Source organism: Takifugu flavidus, chromosome 10 (genome assembly GCF_003711565.1).
Source record: "Takifugu flavidus isolate HTHZ2018 chromosome 10, ASM371156v2, whole genome shotgun sequence".
In the NCBI taxonomy this organism is placed as follows: Eukaryota; Metazoa; Chordata; class Actinopteri; order Tetraodontiformes; family Tetraodontidae; genus Takifugu; species Takifugu flavidus.
In genome coordinates this window covers 2,242,238-2,266,070 of record NC_079529.1, presented here as the reverse complement: position 1 = coordinate 2,266,070, position 23,833 = coordinate 2,242,238, and the positions used below count along the sequence as shown (strand labels likewise).

The 23,833-nt window shown below is 44.0% G+C and overlaps 4 protein-coding genes across 9 annotated transcripts; 2 read left to right on the top strand and 2 right to left on the bottom strand.

Moving 5' to 3' along the window:
• Window positions 1-4,297: 4,297 nt before the first annotated feature.
• Window positions 4,298-8,724, top strand: LOC130532843 (extracellular matrix protein 1-like). Of its 5 annotated transcripts, none has more exons than XM_057045732.1 (10): window positions 4,298-4,537; window positions 5,225-5,296; window positions 5,426-5,479; window positions 5,563-5,613; window positions 5,712-5,968; window positions 6,535-6,740; window positions 7,300-7,573; window positions 7,663-7,859; window positions 8,024-8,111; window positions 8,219-8,724. In XM_057045732.1, the coding sequence occupies exons 1-10, from the start codon at window positions 4,468-4,470 to the stop codon at window positions 8,387-8,389; spliced, it is 1,440 nt and encodes a 479-aa protein (XP_056901712.1). In that variant the 5' UTR covers window positions 4,298-4,467; the 3' UTR covers window positions 8,390-8,724. The 5 variants fall into 5 exon arrangements, with proteins under 5 accessions (XP_056901712.1, XP_056901713.1, XP_056901711.1 ...); XM_057045733.1 differs by having other exon boundaries at window positions 5,706-5,968; window positions 7,321-7,573; XM_057045731.1 differs by having other exon boundaries at window positions 5,706-5,968.
• A 267-nt stretch (window positions 8,725-8,991) lies between these two features.
• LOC130532841 (phosphatidylinositol 4-phosphate 5-kinase type-1 alpha-like) lies at window positions 8,992-19,065 on the top strand. 2 transcript variants are annotated; one of them, XM_057045725.1, is made up of 16 exons: window positions 8,992-9,251; window positions 11,537-11,571; window positions 12,014-12,106; window positions 12,253-12,383; window positions 12,470-12,587; window positions 13,634-13,786; window positions 13,863-14,162; window positions 14,599-14,828; window positions 14,921-15,004; window positions 15,082-15,130; window positions 15,230-15,314; window positions 15,403-15,573; window positions 15,652-15,784; window positions 15,864-15,926; window positions 16,004-16,103; window positions 16,194-19,065. In XM_057045725.1, exons 1-16 carry the CDS (start codon window positions 9,059-9,061, stop codon window positions 16,194-16,196), a joined length of 1,941 nt encoding a protein of 646 aa, XP_056901705.1. In that variant the 5' UTR covers window positions 8,992-9,058; the 3' UTR covers window positions 16,197-19,065. The 2 variants fall into 2 exon arrangements, with proteins under 2 accessions (XP_056901705.1, XP_056901706.1); XM_057045726.1 differs by lacking the exon at window positions 8,992-9,251 and adding an exon at window positions 10,558-10,627.
• LOC130532847 (serum amyloid P-component-like) lies at window positions 18,639-20,776 on the bottom strand. Its single transcript, XM_057045741.1, has 4 exons — window positions 20,678-20,776; window positions 20,447-20,498; window positions 20,242-20,344; window positions 18,639-20,154 (listed from the first exon to the last, which is right to left on the bottom strand). The coding sequence occupies exons 1-4, from the start codon at window positions 20,711-20,713 to the stop codon at window positions 19,644-19,646; spliced, it is 702 nt and encodes a 233-aa protein (XP_056901721.1). The 5' UTR covers window positions 20,714-20,776; the 3' UTR covers window positions 18,639-19,643.
• An 858-nt stretch (window positions 20,777-21,634) lies between these two features.
• LOC130532848 (serum amyloid P-component-like) lies at window positions 21,635-23,048 on the bottom strand. Its single transcript, XM_057045742.1, has 4 exons — window positions 22,926-23,048; window positions 22,695-22,746; window positions 22,490-22,592; window positions 21,635-22,402 (listed from the first exon to the last, which is right to left on the bottom strand). The coding sequence occupies exons 1-4, from the start codon at window positions 22,959-22,961 to the stop codon at window positions 21,892-21,894; spliced, it is 702 nt and encodes a 233-aa protein (XP_056901722.1). The 5' UTR covers window positions 22,962-23,048; the 3' UTR covers window positions 21,635-21,891.
• Window positions 23,049-23,833: the final 785 nt, after the last annotated feature.

Sequence of the window (23,833 nt, the reverse complement as noted above, 5' to 3'; positions counted from 1 at the left end):
TTCTCTTTCTGTGTGCAAACGTGTGTGTGTGTGTGTGTGTGTGCGTGTTTTTTAAATATAGTTTTCCCCTGAACACATCTTTGAATAAAGGGGAACCTGGGGGTTCTGGATTCTGGACTGGATTTCATCCTGTCTGTGCCTGGAGGAGCTAATGACGACAAGAACATGTCATCGTACATGAAATAAACAAATATGAGATCCAGACAAAATATGAAGCTCACGATAAGAAGAAAGAAATGACAGTTTGGCAGACCTTTTCTCACAGACTATTTAGAATGGAAGGCTACACTTCTGTGCATCATCCTGAAAATCTGCCGATTCAGCGGCTCTGACCCAAAATGAACTATTACTCATTCCTTGTGACTTCTCTGATGATTGAAGGTTGTTATAAACAGCCGTTCCTAAGAGGAAGTAGAGTCACTGACTCTGTGCCAATTAGATGCGGTAAATATGAAATGTTCTTGTAAGAAGCCACAAAGAATTTGAATTTATTGTAAAGTAAATATCCGGTAAGTGGATGAGTTTGTTGCACCCTGGGTATGTTTGGTTATTCTCTGCTAGGGAATTTTAACAGAAAAAAAGCACTTCTGGACACTGTTTGGACACACCAGCTCTTTGAGTTGGACTTCGATCCACTTTTAAAAGAGGGAAAGGGCAACAAATTTAGGTCCAATCCGCACGGTTTGAGCTGCAGCACAGTGAGAGTGAACCATGGAAACAGGAGCTGCATAGTGAGTAGTGAGTGTTCCTCTTCATAATGAAAACATTGGTGGGAGGGATTTTGTGGAGGTCGCTATCGGGCTCTCAGACTGAAATATGCGAGGCCACGATATCCCTGGACTCAGCGTGAGATAACAAAAACATTCATGCCTTCAGTATCTAAATCAACAAATCGCAGACACAATAAAAAAAACAAAATTTTTCTGTTTGTGGAAGAAAACTGAGGATGCGGGATTTTAATTTAAAAAGGTCAAAGAAAAACAGGAAGTGTATCCCTGTCGGAAGGCAATTAGAAGAAGGGTTTTTGGCCTGGTTAGAGAGAATTGTGGTGTGTGTGTGGTGTGTGTGGTGTGTGTGGTGTGTGGGGGGGGGGGGGGGGGCGGGGGGGTGTCTAGGAGGGTCAGATGTCTGATTCCGCATGCAAGACAACTGTGACTTGGGAGGAGATTTATTATCTTTTAAGGAACTGAGCAGAATCGCTCGGACAGCTGCACAGTCGTGGACGGTGAAGGTTCTGAGTCAAAGCTTGGACTGGACTCTAAAAGACAACAACACAACTGTGGTTTCATGTATACAGGAAACAGTTTAGGCACCGTGCGGCTGTACAGGCTCTATCAATGTGCAAAGATCAAATGTTTTTGGTCCAAGATTTTTTGCTTACACACTTTAAAAAAAATTACATAAACACAATTAAAAAAAAAAAAGCTTAAAGATTAATGGGGAAAATAGATTTGGAATAAAGCAATAGGGAAAAGAAATAAAGAAAGTAAGTGTAAGTTTCCAGGAATAATGTCAGGTTCCCAGCTTCTGGGAACTCTATTGTGGTTTTTTCCCTGCAGGGGGCGTGGTGGAGCCACGTCCCAGCCGCAGCTGGAGCCAGGGACTGGCGCACCTGCAGATGATCGGTGATCAAGCCACCTATTTATGGACTGTTCTCACGGCTTGCCAGCGTTGGCGTGTTTTGGCTGATTCCGAAAACCCTGACTACACCTTCCTGGATTCTCGTTGAGACTAATTCCTGCGTGGATTATTTGGAACTCGATTTTTGGACAATCGTTTGGATTCTTTTTTTCGGACTTCTTTTTGACCTCGCTCGGGATTGTTTGGTGTGAGTTTGCCTTTCTGGCTTTCAGAGAGGACCAGAAGCTCCATCCGTGTGCCTTTTTTAGTCACCGGCTTTCACCCGCAGAGCGGAACTACAACGTGGGAAACAAGGAGCTCCTGGCCATGGTCCTGGCGCTCCAGGAGTGGAGGCATTGGCTGGAGGGCGCCACCCAACCATTTATCATATGGACGGACCACAAGAATCTCACATACCTCTGGAACGCCAAGAGGCTCAACTCCCGGCAGGCTCGGTGGGCTCTGTTTTTAGGGAGATTCCGGTTCACGCTTACTTACCGTCCTGGCTTGCGTAACCTGAAGCCCGACGCCTTGTCCCGCCAGTTCGCCTCCGAGCCTGGGGTGACGGACCCAGACCCCATATTACCCCTCTTCTGCATCCTGGGGGCCGCATCCTGGCAGGTGGAGGAGAGAGTCCGCGAGGCTCAGCAATCTGCCCCAGATCCTGGAGGAGGTCCTCCTAACCGGTTGTTCGTTCCGGTGGCAATGCGCTCGGAGGTGCTGCACTGGGCCCACTCGTCGCGACTGACCTGTCATCCAGGAGTCAGCTGCTCATTACACTTCCTCCGGCAGAGTTTCTGGTGGCCCTCCATGGCCCGGGACGTCAAGGAATATGTAGCTGCCTGCCCCGTGTGTTCTAGGGGGAAGGCCTCCCATCAGCCACCCGCAGGTCTCCTCCAGCCCCTGGGAATTCCTCGGCGGCCATGGTCACATATCGCAGTTGACTTCATCACCGGCCTCCCTCCTTCCCAGGGTCACCAAGTTGTTCTCCCGTGGTCGACCGTTTCTCCAAGTCGGCCCACTTCATTCCCCTACCCAAGCTCCCGTCGGCTGCTGAGACCGGAGAGCTCCTGGTCCAGCATGTGTTCCGCCTCCACGGATTACTGAAGGACCGAAGTTTCTGATCGGGGTCCACAGTTCTGCTCACAAGTGTGGAGGGCTTTCTGTTCGGCGCTGGGAGCTTCGGTCAGCCTTACGTCGGGCTACCACCCACAGGCAAACGGGCAGGCAGAGAGAACAAAACCAGAGCCTGGAGGACGCCCTAAGGTGTGTGGCGGCTCAAGATCCATCCTCCTGGAGCACCTACCTTCCATGGGTGGAGTACGCCCACAACTCCTTGGTTTCTGCTTCCACTGGTCTGTCCCCCTTCATGGCTTCCCTGGGCTACCAGCCTCCATTATTTGAGGGCCAGGAGGAGGAGGTTGCTGTACCGTCAGTACAGGCCAACATTCGCCGTTGCAGGAGGGTGTGGAGGCAGGTCCGTTCGAATCTATTGCGGACCTCTCGTCGCTCTCAACTGCAGGCCAACCGACACCGGATGCCAGCTCCCTCCTATCAACCAGGGAAGAGGGTCTGGTTGTCCACCAAGGACCTTCCACTCCAGGTCGAGTCCCGGAAACTGGCTCCTCGCTTCGTGGGCCCCTTTGAGGTGGATCGGATGGTGAACCCTGCAGCCGTCCGCCTGAAGCTTCCCCCAGCGTTGAAGATACACCCCACCTTCCATGTTTCCAAGGTGAAGCCCGTCGCTGAGTTGGACCTGGTTCCCCCGTCCGACCCTCCACCCCCTCCCTGCATTGTGGATGGAGATCCTGCCTATACGGTCCGGAGTATCCTGGACGTCCGCCGACGAGGTCGTGGCTTCCAGTTCCTGGTCGACTGGGAGGGGTATGGTCCGGAGGAGCGATCTTGGGTCCCCCGCCAGTTCATCTTGGATAACAGCCTCCTCCGCGACTTATACCACGCCCACCCGGAGAAGCCTGGAATGACGCCCGGAGGTGCCCATTGAGGAGGGGGGGCGGGTGTAAGCTTCTGGGAATTCTATTGTTTTTTTTCCCTGCAGGGGGCGTGGTGGAGCCACGTCCCAGCCGCACCTGCAGATGATCCGTGATCAAGCCACCTATTTATGGACTGTTCTCGCGGCTTGCCAGCGTTGGCGTGTTTTGGCTGATTCCGAAAACCCTGACTACACCTTCCCGGATTCTAGTTGGATTCTTTTTTTCGGACTACTTTTTGACCCCGCTCGGGATTGCTTGCTGTGAGTTTGCATTTCCGGTTTGGATTTAGAACTTATCATGGTCTCTCTTGTGAGTTAATACACTCCTGTGATCTTCAATAAAGTTTCTTGGGAGACGAACTGCCACTGTGTGCTGCCTGCTTTCGGGTCCTGGTACAACCGCTCGTAACAAATAACGTGCACATTATAGTTCACTAAATATTCCCCAGGCCAGATATCAATACAAAACTGGTTCTAAGGTTGTACAATTTCCGTATAGTCAATCTGAATACTCCCTCACAAAGAAGTGCTTTAGAACATCAGACGCACGCACATTCCATCGAAAAAGTCCAACTAACAACTTCACACAAGTTCTCCAACCGTTTCCAAAGTCCGTGACTCATGTTGAAACTCTCTCCTCCCTCTTTCCCTCCCTCCGCCTCATTTGCTCGGAACCCATAAAAGTGCGTCTTTGCCCAGTTGCGGGTGCGTGTTTCCCCCGGCAGACATCTCGACTGCCTCTGCTGGACCAATAACCGGGCCCGTCTGTGTCTGTGTCGCTGCCCCACCGAGCGTCTTCCCCGGGTCGGCCTCTGCTCTCCGCGTCGTCGGTCAGCGGGACAACAGCCCCTGAAATGGGCTCCTCTCCGCTCCTGCGCGGCTCCTCTGCGCTCTGGCTGCTGGTTCTGGTCTCAGCATCTTTAGGTTGGTGGACCGAGCTTTGAATCTTCTCGTTGCTGCTGTTGTCATGTCTTAAGTTAACTGCGTGCGTCTGTGGGCTCATGGCCGCGCTCCATTTTTGTTTCTTCCGCAGGAAACTTTTGTATCCATGTTTGTTTTGCTGTACCCAGAGAAGGAATGTTGGTACTGATCCTGCCTAGCATGTGTGATTTCAACATTTAAAATAGGATGTCTGACGATTTGGCGTGTACAAGATAATGAAAATGATTTAGTTGCTTTTATTTGTGTCCCCCTGCTGATATTGTGTCCAAGTAACTATGTGCGTATTTAAAAACAATATAGATCAATCTTTTGATAGAAATAATCCAATCTAAATTCTTAGGAACAGTTGTAATAAAACAAGATACATGATGTGTCAACATTTACTTTCAGGTTTTCACATGCAGCCAGAATCACCAGTGTCTCATTTCCTTGTGTGTTTATTTAAACTGGATAATTGAGTTAAACTGCAAATTACTCGAGTTCAAATATTCTGGCAAATGCTGTTGTGATAAATTTAGTGACTCAGGTTATCACACAAATGTGGTGAAGGAAAAGTGTTTCATAAGTAGAGAATTATACCTCCAATAAATGATTTTAAATAGAATCTTCATTTAGGCTTCAGCATTCTTGATTTGAAAGAATTAAATTCTTGATTGTAACTGTGAGCAGATTCGCCGGATCCCACTGGACCCATGATTGAACAGCGTATAATCACCGTTGACCGTGAAACACTCATGAAAGGTCAGTGTGTTTGCATGCTGGTGCCATATTTCTCTGAAGAGTAATTAGTGTTCACCTGCAAGCTGCTAAATCGTTTTCAAGGTCGAGACGTATTTTCACCGCATTCACGGCCGTTTCTCCCAAACTTAGATTTACACCTGATGCAGGCAGAAATGGACTTGTCGGAATTGCTCGACCCAAAAGGTTCCTTTCGTTTACCATTTTCACGACTATAAACTGCCGCTTTCTCTGTGTCTTTCTTTGAACGTTGTGCTTTGGTTCGGCAGCCTTTCGGACGGACCCGAAGAGAGAGAGCCACAATAGTCCGAGAGTGAGGGGTAAGGGAGTCCTGTGACTTAAGAATTAGCATTTTATACCTCGCCACGCTTCACGTTAAAACATGCCGTAACCTGCCGTCTCTTCCTGTCAGGCCCAGCAATCCCGCGCTTCATGGCTTCACCGTACCACGTCCATTTCCCCCTGGCCCGTCCATCCTCTGACAATCTCCAAGCCATCTGCTCGCATTCAGCCCATCGCCCACGCTACCCGCAGACGTACTTTCCCGACTCCGGGTACGGTCAGCTCAAGCGGCGTGCCACCGCCGTCAACAACGCGGAGTTCTGGTTTAGCGCCTGCTGCCGGCAGAACGCGACGCTGGGCAGCGAGGCGACGCTGTGTTGCGCAACGCAGGCCGTGAGTTGTCCTTGGTGTTGAAATGAAGGTTTTCTCGTTTCCCTGATTATCTTCGCCTACATTTACTGTGCAGGTTCTGATCCCTGTTTATCAGGATGTGGTGGGGAGAGATAGTAGCTGCATTTAATACTGAGGCAGTGACCTTATTATTGTAGGTTTGTTTACCTTTTCCAGAAAGCCTGTTTTTTTTGCCTTGTGTTGCGTGCGTGAGAGAGTTATCCCAAATATAAAAAGGGTATTAACATTCTTCACATTGCACTGATGGTGCTTGCATTTTTGCAATGAAAATCAAGGCCTTGGGTGCTTCTGCTGATGAGCCCATTACTTGCAGGCCAACCAGACAGGCCTTAGCATGAGCACCAGAGAGCCGGGAGGAAAAACCTGTGGCACATTTTTAGGACATTACTGAAATCCCGCTTGTTACCCTTTTGTGTAGTGGTCACCTATCAGAATACTACATAAAATTGTCGTAGGTGTTAGTTGTAAGGTTTAATTACACGTTCTGTCCTCCAGGCTTTGTCTTATTTGTATTTAATTCGCTCTGTGTGTTTCTGCGTCCGCTACAGTGGGAGCATCACATCAAATTATTCTGCGAGGAAGACTCTTCGGTAAAAGATCGCCTTTACGAATGCTGCAGAAAAAGAGGCGGCAAACGGCATGACTGCTTCCATGATGACGCTCGGAACCCAAATTATGATCCGACGGAGGAGCGGCCAGTGACGCCCGTCGCCTCTAAAGATGAATTCAGCTTTGAACCCAGCACCTGCCCAAGGTAAGTGCAGGGAAAATTACTCTGACATGATGAGAATGTAGGCACTTTCTTTAAGACTATATCACAAGTTTGAAAGGAAAAGGTTGCAGAAACCCCTTTGTTGAGGATATTTTTAAGCTAATTTTGCTAAACAAATAACATTCTGCAGCATAAAAACATGTCTTCTCAAGGTGCTTGGGTTTCCTCAGTGTGGAATTCACACTTCAGTTCTTCTCTGCTGATTTATAGCATAGTTAGAACTCAGAAATTCTGACTTGTGGGATCTACTAGATAAACCAGTCAATCATGCCGGTGATCGGCCCACTACACCAGAAGCTATGCGGCATCTCCATGTTTGACCTTTTGCTGATTTACCTGCTCCATCACAGCTCAAATCTCCAGTTAGGTGACAGGAACAATTTGAATTAAGATAGCATCTAAGAGTGGCGCCATTGTTGCTAATGTTTATGTTTTCGGATACTGAGCCTTCGCTACTGTTTTGTCTTTCGCAATATCCAGCTTCATCTTTTGCACCAAGCCAAACAGGCCCCCTCACACAGCTACGTCTGATATTTTACAGGCCAGTGGTGACTCCACACAGTTTCCGAGAACATCCAAACATTAAGAAGAAAGACGAGAATGTTAGCAACTTTCCTCTCGGACGCCCCACCCCTGATAACATTGAAGCGCTCTGTCAAAATAAGAAGCTCCGCCCCCTTTATTCAGTGAACTGTCTGGCAGGTCCACAAAACAAACTGCTGGCCCAACAGGCCAAATCTATAAATCGTATGGAGAGGGGCTTCAAAGTGTGCTGCAAGAATAAGCAGGAAGTGCTCAACTGTGCTGAACAGAAGGTAAAGTGGGAAGCATGCATATCATTTGCTCAATGTGGTCATTTTATAGCTTCACACTTTAGCCTGTTTTCTCATTTTCTGCATTTTAGTGGCGCGAGGAGCTGGACATGTTTTGTGAGAAAATAAGAACGAAAAAGCAGAATGTCCATTGTTGCTCTTTAGCACCACGTCATCGAGTCGAGTGTTTCCAGGACGCGTCTCCTGATCCACATTATCAAATGTTTTCTGCTAAGGAAGAGCTGGCACTGAACAAACTCTGTGAAGACCACAAACTGATCAAGAAGAAGTAAGAGGGCCCCTACTACGCCTGTGCTTCAGTCTGTTGTTTTCTGACCCGGCATCTTTAAGCTCTTTGACTCTTTGGGATTTTTTTTGATGATGTTGTTTATTTTGATGGCTTTGAATTGATATTAACGTGCAGTTTGAGGTGTAACGATGTTGCTGTTTTAGGTTACCTGACGCGTTGCCTCTCAAGGCCTTTGTGAGCCAGTGCTGCCCCCTGCCGATACAAAACAAGACCGACTGTTTTGAGCAAAGGGTGAGTTAAAGGTGCATCTAAAGATGGGCCTTTTCTGGGAAATCTTGCAAACCTCACAAAAGCTCATTTGTGCATCAATTTTTTTTTCTTTCCTCCTGCAAAATCAGATTATGGAAATTTCAGGAAGAGTGTGCTCATCAAAGAAAAAGACTTCCCCAGCTGTGTCCCGCTGTTGCCGCGCAGCAGGCGTCCCGGGGTGCCTCTCCAAACTGTTCATGCATGCTGTCAACAAAGTAGCACACATTAAGAAAAAGAAAACGTGCCCCCTCAAAATCTAGTGGCAAACTGACTTTTCAGGGCGATGTCAAATTATGATCAAAGGTAAACTCCAAAAGTCACTTAATAGGAACAATCACTTGAACAAAAATACCAGTCTTGTAGGTGTATAAGAACTTTCAATCACTTTGTAGTTTCAGTAAAATCACAAAAGAGTATATTCTGTCACTAGAACACATTTATTCAAAGATTTTAAAACAAGTTTTGTCTGCATCACTGCACCATTGTTTCAATATTCTGCTCTACATGTGTGAATATAAATGCATGTGTTTTTTTTTTTCTTATGTGCCTTTTAGAGTTAGGTTATATCTATATCCTAATAAACACTCAAAAAGAATTTTTTTGTATTTGGGTAATAATACTACTGTATTGTTGTTGTGCATTGCAGTTTAAATGTGTAACGATACTACCAGGAGCTAAAGTTAGCCGATAGTTTAAGTTGATTTGTGATGACTGTGATGGATGAGTGTGGATGTCCAGCTGAAATTTTGACAAGCTAATGCAAACTATTATTTTATGTACAGTATACAGAAAAATTTGAATCTATTTGAGATCACCACGAAAGAAGAGCAGGTAGGCATCGGAATAAAAGACATGGTCTTGAATTAAACACTGTTAACCTCTAAGTAGTCATTGCTTCTAGCTATATAATTTTATAATGATATAAACAAATGCGTGTAGAAATAATGTGCAGCGTAAATAAATATGCCGCTACAGTGGAAAATGAGACAGTTCCTCGTTGGTCCGCTAGAGGCGCTGTGGCTCCTGTAACACGAGCATCAAAGTATCGGCGCTGTTTGTGGGATGTGAAGCCTCAAATCATAATGGCGACTGCTGGAGCAGCGGACTCCGGATCAATGACCGGTATGCGGTTGCTAATTATGCCCAACCCGTTACCTCGGGACGTGCGTACAAACAGAACCGGGAATATACATTTTTTTCCGATGTAACCAGGAGGATTCGATGACTGTGACTGAGCCCCCGGTTAGCCAGTTAGCTCGTTAGCATCAGTCTTCAACCTTACGGATTGGGCTAACCCAAGTAACGGTTCGATCTCTCTGCTGCCGGTGCCTTTAAAAGCCGTTTCGATACCTGTTTTACAACACTGAACTTTGGCAGAATAGTAATTTGGACTCACGTGTTTGTCCCATAAGGGAAAGACAAAAAAAATCCCGTTACCGCCTTGGCTGGAATGTTTTGTTATATAGCCGGTAATTTTGCTGCCTCCACTTTACACCAGAATTTTATGTTAGCAACTTAGCTGAGACCTATTGTGTCGATGTTGGATCAAACAAATGAATCGACTCTTATTTATTAACTGCATGAAATGTGCCACATGGTTTATATTTTCAACTTTCCGCGACCGTTATTCCCCCATTTACCCCCCCTTTTCGGAGGCTTCTCCACTATTATTTCCTAAATATTCCAGTTGATCTGCATGAAAAATGTTTTGCTGTCAATGTTTTTATGGTATTTAACTATTATTTCGGGCCTGGTTTGGTTAATCCACCATTTATTTACGGCAGGGTCTTTTTTCCTGCACTAATTGGGTCCCCTAGAAGCTTGTTTGGAGGCGCTGCTCCTCTTTTAGGAGCCATCAGGGCTGGATCAGGGAATAAAAATAGTGGTTGTTTTGCTGGCCTGCAGCTCCCCAGGAGCTGAGAGAGACATATTGCATAAACACAAGGTTCAAACGGTGCCAGACACTAAAAGAGTCAGCGTTGACTGACAGTAACATAATGTGGGATCCCTGCTACACTCATTGGATTTGGTTATCGACTGGCAAAATGTATTTTCATGCACTTTTCATGCACAGACTTGGTGTTGGGAGAGGGGTGCGTGCGTGCGAGCGTGCCCTAAATTACTATCTTGTGTAAGCTGCAGGCTATGTGTACAAGGCTGGCAGATTTGTTCAGCACTCACAAAGAACAGATGGTTTGCCTATTGTCATTAGGACAATCTTAAGTCATTGCTGGGTAATTAAAAAGGCTGGTTTGGTCATTCTATTCTGGAAATCACCAAGCGCACAGCGCCTTATTAGTTGCTTTTTAGCTGCATCATAGTAAACATCTGGGCTCAGTTATTATATATTTGGTAAACCACATTTTCTTTAGATTACATTTTTATCAAAAGCTGGTCCTTGAGTATTATATTTTGTGCAGTATGGGCGTTGCATAGTTTGACTATGTCCTGCTCCACAGATATTAGGACTCGGTTCTGGAGACGAGCTTTACGGCGAGGTACCGGCATGGGTGTGCATCAGCGTGTGTTTCTTTGTGTGGTTTTAAAAATAAAACCTGCATGATGTGATGATGTAGTCTGGCCACTTTTTTACGTAATGAGATGGAGCGTAGGCGGAATGATGCTCCTCGTTTCTCACAGGATTGTCATGTGCCTCCCGGGTAACCTGGCGTTAGCGGTTCAGCCTTGTCATTAACATCCTCGCCTTTCTTCAGTTGATGTGTCCATATATTATCTGTACCTTGAACTGCTTTGGGGTTTGAAAACTATAACACATAAGAAGAAGAATTCTGCTAGCTACCCTGTGTATATGTTGACCCGTGGCACTGCGGCGTGGAAGTGAGTGTTGCCATTGGTTACAGGGTAGAAGTGCCTGCAGAGTGGGCGAGATAGTCAGTTTAAAGAGTAAGTTTATGTAAGGACATCGGAAGTTCTATGGTGTATTTCTTTTGTGTAGCTTTTTTTGCTTTAACGTACAATCAAGAATTGTGATTATAATGATGTATCAAGTCAAAAAACATTTGATTTTTTTCCCCCCAAATGCTAAAAATTGATAAAAGCAACATAAAGTAGGTTGATACAATTAGAGGCGTTATTTTGCACCGGATGAATCTGGAGCAACGAGCTCAGGGGAAAAGTAGTTCCAGTTTATGTGGAGCTAGTGTATCTAAAGCAGTAGCCAGTCACAGTAGCCACATTTAGGTCTGGCACATCATTGGTCCCATCAGCCAGAGCTGGAAATAGCTCTCTTAATGAATGAGTTGATGGCTTCTCATATGGTCTAATCAAATTCATAACGTACTGGTTTAAACAACAGGGGTCCATGCGGTCTCTCTGAGATTGTGTCTTTGTCCTTTTTAGGTTTATTTGTCTAAAGTCTAAATCTAACTATTTTTTTCCCCCTTTAGGGACCAGTGGCATCCGAAGAATGGCCCCTGCAGAGGTAATTAAGCCAGATTATGTTTGTCTCCACCCTCTATTTTAATTTTAAGTAGACTTAAAAACTCCCCATTCTCCACTCAGAGTAGCATTTACATCAGAGAGAGTTTATGTTTCTTTGTCCTTCAAGCGTGCCCCTCGTGGGCAGGGCAGTCTAAACTCAAGGGAGAGGCTCGCTTTATTTGCTTTGAAACATCAGCAGCAAAGGCAAAAATGAAGAAGAGAGGAAACCAGTAAAGGAACAAATGATAAATTCCAAAGACAGCAACAAATTTCCAAAGTATTCCAGTCAGTGTTGCTCGGGGTTGCTATTATTTGTGAGAATTACGCTTGCATTGAGATTAAGTGTTACGTTCTGTCTTTTCAAACATGCAAGTGCATATATGCACAACCCACCAGAGCCCTTTTTAATGCACATTTTGTATTTTTTCCCGGGCCTTTGCTAGATGCCCGGCTCATCAGGCTTAACTCAGAGCATGAAGAAGACCATTGGACACCGGGGTGTTGAGACCACCACAGGGGAGACCACCTACAAAAAGGTTAAAATGGGGGCGGGGGTGGTCGCAACATGGCAGCAGAACTTTCGGTTTAGATTCTAAAATTAGATTTCCCTGCTGTCACGTGATGCCCCCAGGGTAGGGTGTGAAACAGTGCGCTCACCACCTTTCTCGTTTCTGGCTTGTAGACCACGTCGTCGGCTCTTAAAGGTGCCATCCAGCTGGGTATCACTCACACCGTTGGCAGCTTGAGCCAGAAGGCAGAGAGGGACGTCCTAATGCAGGATTTTGTGGTCGTGGAGAGCATCTTCTTCCCCGGGTTGGTGATGGAGTAAAGGCCACGCGGGCCTGGGAGATAGTGTCTGATATTGTTGCTTCACGGCCTCGCTGTCTTGTCATTTCCAGTGAAGGCAGTAACTTGACTCCTGCCCACCACTACAGTGACTTCCGCTTTAAGACCTACGCTCCTATCGCCTTTCGCTACTTTAGAGAACTCTTTGGCATTCGGCCCGATGACTACCTGGTTAGTACCAACACAGCTGTTGTACACTGATGTTATCTATTTAGTTGGGATGGATTAATTAGCGCCCATTATGGAGTCCTGTGCAATGATAAAAGTCCAGTGAAATGTATAAAGAAGGAATTCTTATGCCCAACTTAAACCTTATTCCATTTCTGTAAGTTTAGATAACTTGAGCTGCTCACAGAATCCAAAACATGTGCTATTTTGTGGGCGGTTAAATAACCTGTTATCTTTGTTCATAGCTACACTGATAAGGTTACTAATAGTTTGGTATTCAGCTCCATTGCTCATAAGCACCTCAGTGGAACACTCTCATTTTAAGATGTAAATCTGTGTCTTCCACATACGTCCTATATAGTGAGGACCATCTGCAAAATTAGCACATTGTTTGAAAGTTAGGACATTTTGGCAGGTCCTCACAACCACCAACTGGAGGCTAGGATAGTTCATGATTTTAATGAGAGTCTCCCCAAAGATAGCAGTACAACCAAGTTCTATTAAAAGATTGTGGTTTACTTCATCGCGGTTGAGTCCGGTGGTTCCAAACATTAAATTAAGAACCACTGGTCCGACTCGTGATGCCTCAGGTGTGTAGCCAATCCAGGGTCACTCTGCTGAATGTTTGGGATTCCTCTGGCAGCGCTGTGCTGTGTTGGGAGCGTCTGCCCCACAGAAAACACACGATAAGTCTATTTTTGATGGGAGTCGAGACGGGCTGGGCTGAGCATCACACCAGTCTGGAACTGTTGCAGAAGCTGTGTCGTGATTTGAATCAGTTTGTGGAAGGTTTTTAAAACTGCAACTGTACCAGAGCTAGAAGCTGTGTGCTTATGTAAACGAGTCACTCATTACGGAAGGAAATGTGTCAAGGAAGAGTAAAACTGGCTAATCACCAAGTCCAAGTGCTCCCTGCACGTCGCTGTCACTGAGCAGGAAGAGAAGGACTCAAATCACCTCCTCTGTTAAGTTTGGATTATCATAGTTTTTGATATGTTGCATATTTTCTCTACTGTATGAGGTCAATTTCTTCTCTCTTTGTCCTCAAGTACTCTCTGTGCAATGAGCCACTCATAGAGCTGTCCAACCCTGGAGCGAGCGGGTCCATCTTCTATGTTTCCAGTGATGATGAGTTCATCATCAAGACTGTTCAACACAAAGAGGCCGAGTTTCTTCAGAAACTTCTGCCGGGATACTTCATGGTAGGTCTGACCAATAAAAGTGGAAAGAGAAGATTCTCACTTGTCACATGTGTAAATGAAAGTCCCTCCCTTCCAGAACATAAACCAAAACAAGCGGACCCTGCTGCCCAAGTTCTACGGACTGTACTGTGTTCAAGCTGGTGGCAAGAATATCCGCATTGTAGTGATGAACAATCTTCTTCCCCGGATAATCCCCATGCATGTTAAATACGACCTGAAAGGCTCCACCTATAAGCGACGGGCTTCTCCTAAAGAGAGGGAAAAGGCGGTCCCTACGCACAAAGACCTGGACTTTATCCAGGATATGCCTGATGGCCTGTTGCTGGAACCAGACAACTACAATGCTCTGTGTAAGACTATACAGAGGGACTGCTTGGTGAGTCTCAGGGGCACTTTTCCATGTACCTTTCATTTACCGTACTTCATCAGCAGCTCTATAATGCTGAGGGAGAAGACCTGCGTTTACATAAATGAATACATGTATTATTCCATAATAACATAAAGAATCATATTCAAAAATTATGAGATGGTGATAGACAATGTTGGGAATGTAGTACTTTATTTGTTACACTATCTATTACAGTCTAATTAATCGTTGTGGTTGCTGCTGCGGTATTACGCAATCAATTCTCAAGCCCATTTAACATTATGTTCCTCATTTTTTGGCCAAAGGGACAGTTTAGTTTGAAATGTAAAGTGCACTGGAGCTCGGTCTGGGAGCGCGAGATGAAAGATCTTTAATGTTGTAATGATGCATTTATGGATTCATTGAAATAATCGTAATATTTATTGCTGTTGCGTATTTCCTGCAGCTCTTGCAGAGTTTCAAGATCATGGATTACAGCCTGTTATTGGGGATCCACAATATGGATCAGGCCTGTCGGGATCGTGGTGGGGGCACCTCGGCGGACAGCGGCGGGTCAGAAGGAGCAGTGACCCCGGATCAGCGCCGGCCACAAGCACAGAGAAGTCTGTACTGCACAGCAATGGAGTCCATTCAAGGGGAGGCTCGAGGGAAGGGTGCTTTGGATTCAGAAGACCAGTGAGTAGTGCCACTGGGATTTTTCTGCAGTTTATGACCAAGACATAAAATAAATTTGTTCTGATGTCGTTTCTGTCGCCCCGTTCTGCCAGCATGGGTGGTATTCCAGCTCGTAATCCTAAAGGAGAGCGGTTGCTACTCTACATTGGCATCATTGACATTCTCCAGTCATACAGGTAGGTGCCTGTGACTAAATATCTTTGAAAATACATGGGCCAACATTTGCTGTAATTTATTTTCTCTCATGTTGTAGGTTTATTAAGAAATTGGAGCATTCCTGGAAGGCCTTGGTCCATGATGGGGTATGCCATTTACATGCTATAAAGCTTATTCTTTGGTTGCACGTAGACTTCAGTGTCGTGTCTCTGTTTTTAATCACTGAGGGTGTTTTGCTTTTTCAGGACACAGTCTCGGTCCACAGACCGGGGTTCTACGCGGAACGTTTCCAGCATTTCATGTGCAATACAGCATTTAAGAAAATTCCACGTGAGTATGCCGTGCTGAGGGTAAAGCCAGGGTCCATGATGAACAGTCTGCATTAGCCCAACATTCATTTCTATTTTCACGTCTTCAGTAAAACCGTCACCATCAAAGAAGAGTCGTGGTGGAGGTCAGGGAGGTCTTAGGAGGGCCCCCACACTTGGAGCTTCCACCCCACTCTCACACCAAGCCGGGCAGCAGAGCATCGACTCTAGACTAGTGTACCACAGCCACTTTAAAAGCACAGACTCCGAGGCAGATGGCGGTACGTGAACCAAGTGACGCCAATATTATTGAGATCTGGAACTGCATCATTAGTTGCTAACTGACTTGTTCTCCTCAGGCGTGCAGTCAGGCAGGCCAGATCTGGTGCCGAGGACCCCTCCTCTGGGAGATAATCCAGATGACAGTCAGGCCAACCTGTCCAGCTCGTCCTTAGGCAGCACAGGAGTCGCCTCCATTTCTCCTCCACTGAGGTAAAGCTTCGCTGCCAAAGTCAAAGATTTAATTTTCCATCTTTCTCTTGTCAAAAATTAACTTCTGACTTTTCCACAGGTCTGTAGGGGTAGAAGTGCACAAACCAGCAAGCACAGAACTTGACCAGGGTTCGTCACACAGGTAGCCTTGTGAGGATTTCACAATGTGAAGTCTTTTTCTCCATGTATTTTATTTCAATCCCCTGTGATTCCCTGCAGTTTGGAAGCAGAAGGGCCTTTAGACAATTCAGCCTACTTGTCTGGAAATGAAGAGGTAGTTTCGCTCTCAGACATTGTCCCGGAGACCAACATCTGCTTTGTAAGTCTAATGACACCTTCCACAGCAGTCACTCAGTTTCCCAACGGCACCATTTATTGTGTCCCACCCTTCGTGTTTCCTTCCACACAGTAAAACAAAACAGAAAAGTGCCAATAGGATGAAAGTTCGAGGAGGAAGAGGAGGATAGTCCCCCATCCAGTTTGGACCCTGCACTTTTTCCTGTTCTTCTGATCCGGTTCGTAAAGGATTGCTGGATTCTGTACGAGATACAATGGAGGTCGTGACCAGAAATAGAACACTGTTGGAATAGTTTTGATAATCACTTGAAAAAGAAGCAGTGAATTGGCAGCTCCTCAGAAACCCCAGTAACATTACTATCACATCAAAGAAACAAAGGTTTGTCTTTTTCTTGCATCGACCGAATGAAGAGTAGCACAAGGCGAGCAGTCATATTAACCTCTCAGCTCATCTCACACATGTAGCGTAATGACTCTTTGGATTCTAACCCAAGGAGTTATTGTGCATGTGTAATCACAAATTTTTGCCTTTTTTTTCATTTGACCGTAATCCTACTGAGGATTCAGAGCCTTTGGAATAGCTTTTAAAACAAAAAGAAAGCATGTCCTGTTTTATATTCCCATAAGAATATAAATACTCAATGTGTGGGCTTTACATGATGATGACAGCGAGATCTCTTGCGAGCGGAGCGATTGAGACATCCTTGAACCTCTGCTGATGCCACTCAGGTGGCTTAAAAGATTCTGACATGTATGATCCAAGAGCACCAAAACGCTCAGCTGGCCCCAACCATGCCTCTCCTCCCTTAAACCATTGGGATTATGGGTGGCTTTTGTGAACACATCTGACGCCGTTTGATGTGGAGAAACTCCTGGTCTTATTCTGCCAAGACCCTTTAGAGAGCATTTGTGAAAGAGGCTTAAGAGCTGCTCAGTACTGTCCAGTTTCTGCTCCCTAAAGTCACACGCTCGTGCCCCCAGGTTATTCAGAAGGAGCACACGTATACATATTTATGCAGACTCTTGTGCGCGTCAGAGCGAGTATTTTCACATATGTATGCACAAAATAACACTTAAGGTTTACACATTACAGACGGAGACATTTTCCCTCAGCGAGGTGGGAATTATCAGGCGTCATTTAAAATCAACACTTGCTGCTGTTAGCTCCACTGTGTGTGTTTTAATGGTTGCACAGTTTTTGTTCAGAACTATACAAGTACTGTAAGGGTGAAGGAACTGGATAAAAGAATCTGAAGCAGTTTTGACATTTTTACTGTAATTTTGCTGGATGTCACAGTGGTGCTGCAACGACTTCCATGATGTTCATCTTGCCACTGCTGAATGTACATTACAATATTTTTCTTAACTAGAATGTGTCTTATTAACACAGTAGAGCATATTTTTAAAACCCTGCAAATCTCCCCCTCTGATGTCGGCCATATGTGAACAAACCGAGATGAATATAACAAAGAGCTAACAGAGTTTCCTGTCTGCCATCTCTGTGCCTTCACCTGTTAGTTTCTTTACTATTGTGAGATATACTGATATCTCACATACTGACAGATATACTCTCACTTCAGCAGAGGTCAGTAAACTAAAATCTTAATGTTTTACCATCCCACGTGGGACTCTTTTTCATTAGCCTTTCCAGTGTTTGACACTATGGCTCTGATTCATCATTTCTGCTGGTTACAGAAATGCTCCATTTCCACTTTGAACCAATATTACCTTTGTGCCTGTATGATATTGTTTATTCTTGCATTCTTAACAATATTTTCACTTTTATTATCATTTAAACAAAGTATAAGGTGTGTAAGGAAGACTGATACAGAAGTTTGACTCAATTCCAAGTGGCTGTAGCAAGATTTGATCCCGGATAAACGGTGACAGTTGATATATGGTGTTGGCAGCAAAGGGGGAGAACGGGGAAACTCAAGTTGTAAATATAAATGGACGGAAAACTGCTTGTGTTCTTCAGTGCACAGTAGAACGTTTGAAAGTGAGACTTTTGTATTGTGACTGAGGCAGAGAACCAAAGAGGAGAGTCGGGAAGTGGTGTACGTCCTCTGGAGTGGCAACAGTTGACGTGAAGAATGAAGCGAAACACTCCCAGACGTCCACGTCGACCATGGAGAGTTTGATATGGTCGCAACACTGGCTTGACCTGTGTTTTAAGGCTCTTATTGAACTGGATTTGTTTTCTCTGTGTGTGTCTGCCAAGTTGGATCTGACCAAGTCCCTGGAAAAGATCAGAGCAACGCGCGCTCCCAGAGACATTTCAAAATTCAACTCAACATTCCTGTGAAATTCCGTTGAAAAAATTCAAAAGGGTTTCCTTTTAGAACCCAGTTTTACCACCCCTGTAGAGTTATTGATCATTTCAAGCTGAACACTTGTAAAAATTGCATTTGTCGAGATGGCCACCAAAGAAATCACTCCCAAGGGCACTGAGAATATCTGCATTTTGATATTAAACGCATTTTTCAAATGGCTGAAGAGCAGATATGCATTTCAGATGTGAAGACACTACATCTAAAAGAACACAATATGAACCACCTTTCAGCTCTAAGTATATTTATTTATATTGTTGCTGTGGAGCAAGATGATGAAAGATATAATAGCCTTTAGATGATTGTATGTTTACTGTAAATCTACAGATGTTTGACTCTCATTTGACAGTTTTACTCTCGTATCTCATGTTTATTGTAATATATTGAGTAGATTGTCTCATGATTATGGGTTGTTAATCTCCCAGGATCTTTTGACATGAATGTTTCACGTGGCTTGCGAGGCCGACGTTGGTGGCGGTCTAATGCTTGGATCACTCTGTTTTTCCAGAGTGGGACCGCTGTCGTCTGTATGTCGGAGTCACAGAAATGCCTTCTCATGCAACATGTGCTGCCTGTCCCTCCTGCCATGTTTCAGTTATGTGGTTGTAATTTCATGTCTTATTCTGAAGGATTAAACATATTTTTTAAATCATGGCTTTTGGTGTGTTTATTTTTAATCTACATATGACACAAATATTAAATTCTAATGCAGCAGTTGGGTGTTCATGGAGACGGGTTTAGTATCTGTACATTCATTGGCTTCAGCTTATGTTTTTTCATCTCCAAACACAAATCTACACTAATTGATTAAACTCTGGTTTATCATGTCACTTTAAGGAAAATGGAGGGTTTTAGTTGATGGAGTCTGTCGAGACATTAAGCCTTTTTCCACCTCTCCAGCTTGAAAGAGTTCTTTCATTCTTTATTGGGAAGTTTTGCTCTTCATGTGAAGTCAATATGAAGCCAGACCATGTAGACTATATTTTATCATTGTATTAAGTAGCACAGTAAATAAATTGATTGTATTTATTATGATACCTAGCACTACAGCATGCAATAAGTTTCCATTGCTATGCTTATAACATCCAGCTGTACTTCAGTGGATACATATTTGCATTGTGTCCTCTGAAAGGAGCTGAAAGGAACATTTATGTGATGTCAGTCTCATGTCTGATTCTAGAAGATCAATAACACTTTGGTTGTTACTGATTCAGTCACAGTTTTACAGACAGTTACACAACATCAGAGGCCTTTGCAAGGATCACTTTCCCAGCCAGCTCATGTTGGATGTTTCTCCAGTCGAACACGTTACCCGGGGTGAAGCACGGGCCATCCATGTTCAGCCTGATCTCGGCGGCAGGAAGGACATAGTCCCACATGTGGAAATCACTCAGCATGGCTACAAGGCTTTGTTTTGCATCAAAACCTCCTCCGTAGGTATCCTGGTCCTGGCCCAGGACGATTGATAGTGCCCCTGTGATCGGCCCGTTCTTGACGTATCTCTTGACGGTCGAATTGCCGTTCAGCCACAGCTGAGCCAGCCCAGTGGCAGAGTCCCAGGTTGTGCACATAGAGTGCCAGGTGTTTGGAGGTATCGGCACTGACCGGAAGTCTGCCGCACCATCAAGCACGTGCACCCTAAAGACATTCTCTTCATCTGGCTTGAAAAGCACAAAGGCATTTGTGTGCGCTGCAGTGGCCACAGACAAAATAGAGTAGCTCTTGCTCATGTCTGTCATGAATCTGAAATGATAAGAAAGCTGTGAGCAACAGGGTTAAACAAAGGCTCCTCTACTCCAAAACCACTTTCTAAACGAAAGCTTTAATTACCTGAAACAGGTGGTCACAGAATTGAGTACAGTTTTTGATGTCTTGAGTTTCACATGATCAATGTTGCTCTCTCTGGGAAAGATGAGCAATTTACCTGATAGATCTAAAAGAAGAAGCAATGAGACCAAGGGGAGAAGAAACAGACAGTTTAAAATATTGTCTTTTATAACAAAACAACAAGAATAATGTTACAAAGCTTCCATACCTGCAGCCCAGCAAGGGGCAAGTGCCACCAGAATGAGCAAGAGTTTCTCCATCTGTAAATTCAACATCACAACATTATTTTAGCATTTGATTTCTTACAAAAACAATGACTTTATCTAAGCTATTCTTCTATAATTAACCATAATCTACACAGGTGATATATAAGACAAAATGCAAATATAGAAGAATTCATGGGTTATAAAAGAACTAAATTCATATATAGCTGTCTAACCATGTGGTCAGGCCGTGTCGATCTGATGTCCCACATTCAAGGCTCTCTCGATTTTAATCTGCTCGGTGATGTTGACCTTTAAACTCTGATGGAGTGTGTGTGCGGGACAGAGTGAAGAAATTCTTCAAAGAACACAGATCAATAATGACCTGATTTGGCCTTGAGATCAAGGCACTTGCGCCATTTTATAAGAGGAAAAAGAATAATGAGAATAAAACAAAACATCATTTTATGAATATCATTATTGTAATGATTATTGTTTTTATTTGCAGTAGTAATATCATCACGGTAATGTAGGAAACAGTTGTTATCGGATAACGACTGTTTCACGTAACTTGCAAAGCCGACAATGCTGACAGTCTAATTCTTTGATCACTCCGATACCTGGGTCACTCCGATACCTGGTCACTCTGATACCTGGGTCACTCTGATACCTGGGTCCCTCTCTTTTTACAGTGTTCAAACCTTGTTGTTTGTACATTGGAGTTACAGAAATGCCTTCTCATTCGTTATGTAGTTGTGATTTCATGTCTCATTCTGTAGGAATAAATATACTTTGTAAATCATGACTTTTGGTGTGTTTATTTTTAATCTACATATGACACCAATATTAAATTCTAATGCAGCAGTTGGGTGTTCATGGAGACGGGTTTAGTATCTGTACATTGAATGCTCATTCATTGGCTTCAGCTTGTGTTTTTTCATCTCCAAACACAAATCTACACTAATTGATTCATCTCTGGTTTAATCAGAGGGAAATGGAGGGTTTTAGTTGATGCAGTGTGTTGAGACATTAAGCTTTTTGCTACCTCTCCAGTTTTAATTAAAGAGTTCTTTCATTCTTGTAACTTTATTGGGAAATTCTAGGTAAAACCTGCTTAGTGATGTCTTTGGCTGTGCTGTGTGTATGGATTTTGCCCTTCATGTGAAGTCAATATGAAGCCAGACCATGTAGACTATATTTTATCATTTTATTAAGTAGCGCAGTAAATAAATTGATTGTATTTATTATGATACCTAACACTACAGCATGCAATAAGTTTCCATTGCTATGCTTATAACATCCAGCTGTAATTCAGTGGATAAATATTTGCATTGTGTCCTCTGAAAGGAGCTGAAAGGAACATTTCTCATGTGATGTCAGTCTCATGTCTGGTTCTAGAAGATCAATAACACTTTGGTTGTTACTGATTCAGTCACAGTTTTACAGACAGTTACACAACATCAGAGGCCTTTGCAAGGATCACTTTCCCAGCCAGCTCATGTTGGATGTTTCTCCAGTCGAACACGTTACCCGGGGTGAAGCACGGGCCATCCATGATCAGCCTGATCTCGGCGGCAGGAACGACATAGTCCCACATGTGAAAATCACTCAGCATGGCTACAAGGCTTTGTTTTGCATCAAAACCTCCTCCGTAGCTATCCTGGTCCTGACCCAGGACGATTGATAGTGCCCCTGTGATCGGCCCGTTCTTGACGTATCTCTTGACGGTCGAATTGCCGTTCAGCCACAGCTGAGCCAGCCCAGTGGCAGAGTCCCAGGTTGTGCACATAGAGTGCCAGGTGCTTGGAGGTATCGGCACTGACCGGAAGTCTGCCGCACCATCAAGCACGTGCACCCTAAAGACATTCTCTTCATCTGGCTTGAAAAGCACAAAGGCATTTGTGTGCGCTGCAGTGGCCACAGACAAAATAGAGTAGCTCTTGCTCATGTCTGTCATGAATCTGAAATGATAAGAAAGCTGTGAGCAACGGGGTTAAACAAAGGCTCCTCTACTCCAAAACCACTTTCTAAACGAAAGCTTTAATTACCTGAAACAGGTGGTCACAGAATTGAGTACAGTTTTTGATGTCTTGAGTTTCACATGATCAATGTTGCTCTCTCTGGGAAAGATGAGCAATTTACCTGATAGATCTAAAAGAAGAAGCAATGAGACCAAGGGGAGAAGAAACAGACAGTTTAAAATATTGTCTTTTATAACAAAACAACAAGAATAATGTTACAAAGCTTCCATACCTGCAGCCCAGCAAGGGGCAAGTGCCACCAGAATGAGCAAGAGTTTCTCCATCTGTAAATTCAACATCACAACATTATTTTAGCATTTGATTTCTTACAAAAACAATGACTTTATCCAAGCTATTCTTCTATAATTAACCATAATCTACAGAGGAGATATACAAGACAAAATGCAAATATAGAAGAATTCATGGGTTATAAAAGAACTAAATTCATATATAGCTGTCTAACCATGTGGTCAGGCCGTGTCGATCTGATGTCCCACATTCAAGGCTCTCTGGATTTTATTCTGCTCGGTGATGTTAACCTTTAAACTTTGATGGAGGGGGGTGTGTGGGACAGAGTGAAGAAATTCATCAAAGAACACAGATCAATAATGACCTGATTTGGCCTTGAGATCAAGGCACTTGTGCCATTTTATAAGAGGAAAAAGAATAATGAGAATAAAACAAAACATCATTTTATGAATATCATTCTTGTAACAATTATTGTTTTTATTTGCAGTAGTAATATCATCACGGTAATGTAGGAAACAGTTGTTATCGGATAACGACTGTTTCATGTAACTTGCAAAGCCGACAATGCTGACAGTCTAATTCTTTGATCACTCCGATACCTGGGTCACTCTGATACCTGGGTCACTCTGTTTTTACAGTGTTCAAACCTTGTTGTTTGTACATTGGAGTTACAGAAATGCCTTCTCATTCGTTATGTAGTTGTGATTTCATGTCTCATTCTGTAGGAATAAATATACTTTGTAAATCATGGCTTTTGGTGTGTTTATTTTTAATCTACATATGACACCAATATTAAATTCTAATGCAGCAGTTGGGTGTTCATGGAGACGGGTTTAGTATCTGTACATTGAATGCTCATTCATTGGCTTCAGCTTGTGTTTTTTCATCTCCAAACACAAATCTACACTAATTGATTAATCTCTGGTTTAATCAGAGGAAAATTGAGGGTTTTAGTTGATGCAGTGTGTTGAGACATTAAGCTTTTTGCCACCTCTCCAGCTTTAATTAAAGAGTTCTTTCATTCTTGTAACTTTATTGGGAAATTCTAGGTAAAACCTGCTGAGTGATGTCTTTGGCTGTGCTGTGTGTATGGATTTTGCTCTTCATGTGAAGTCAATATGA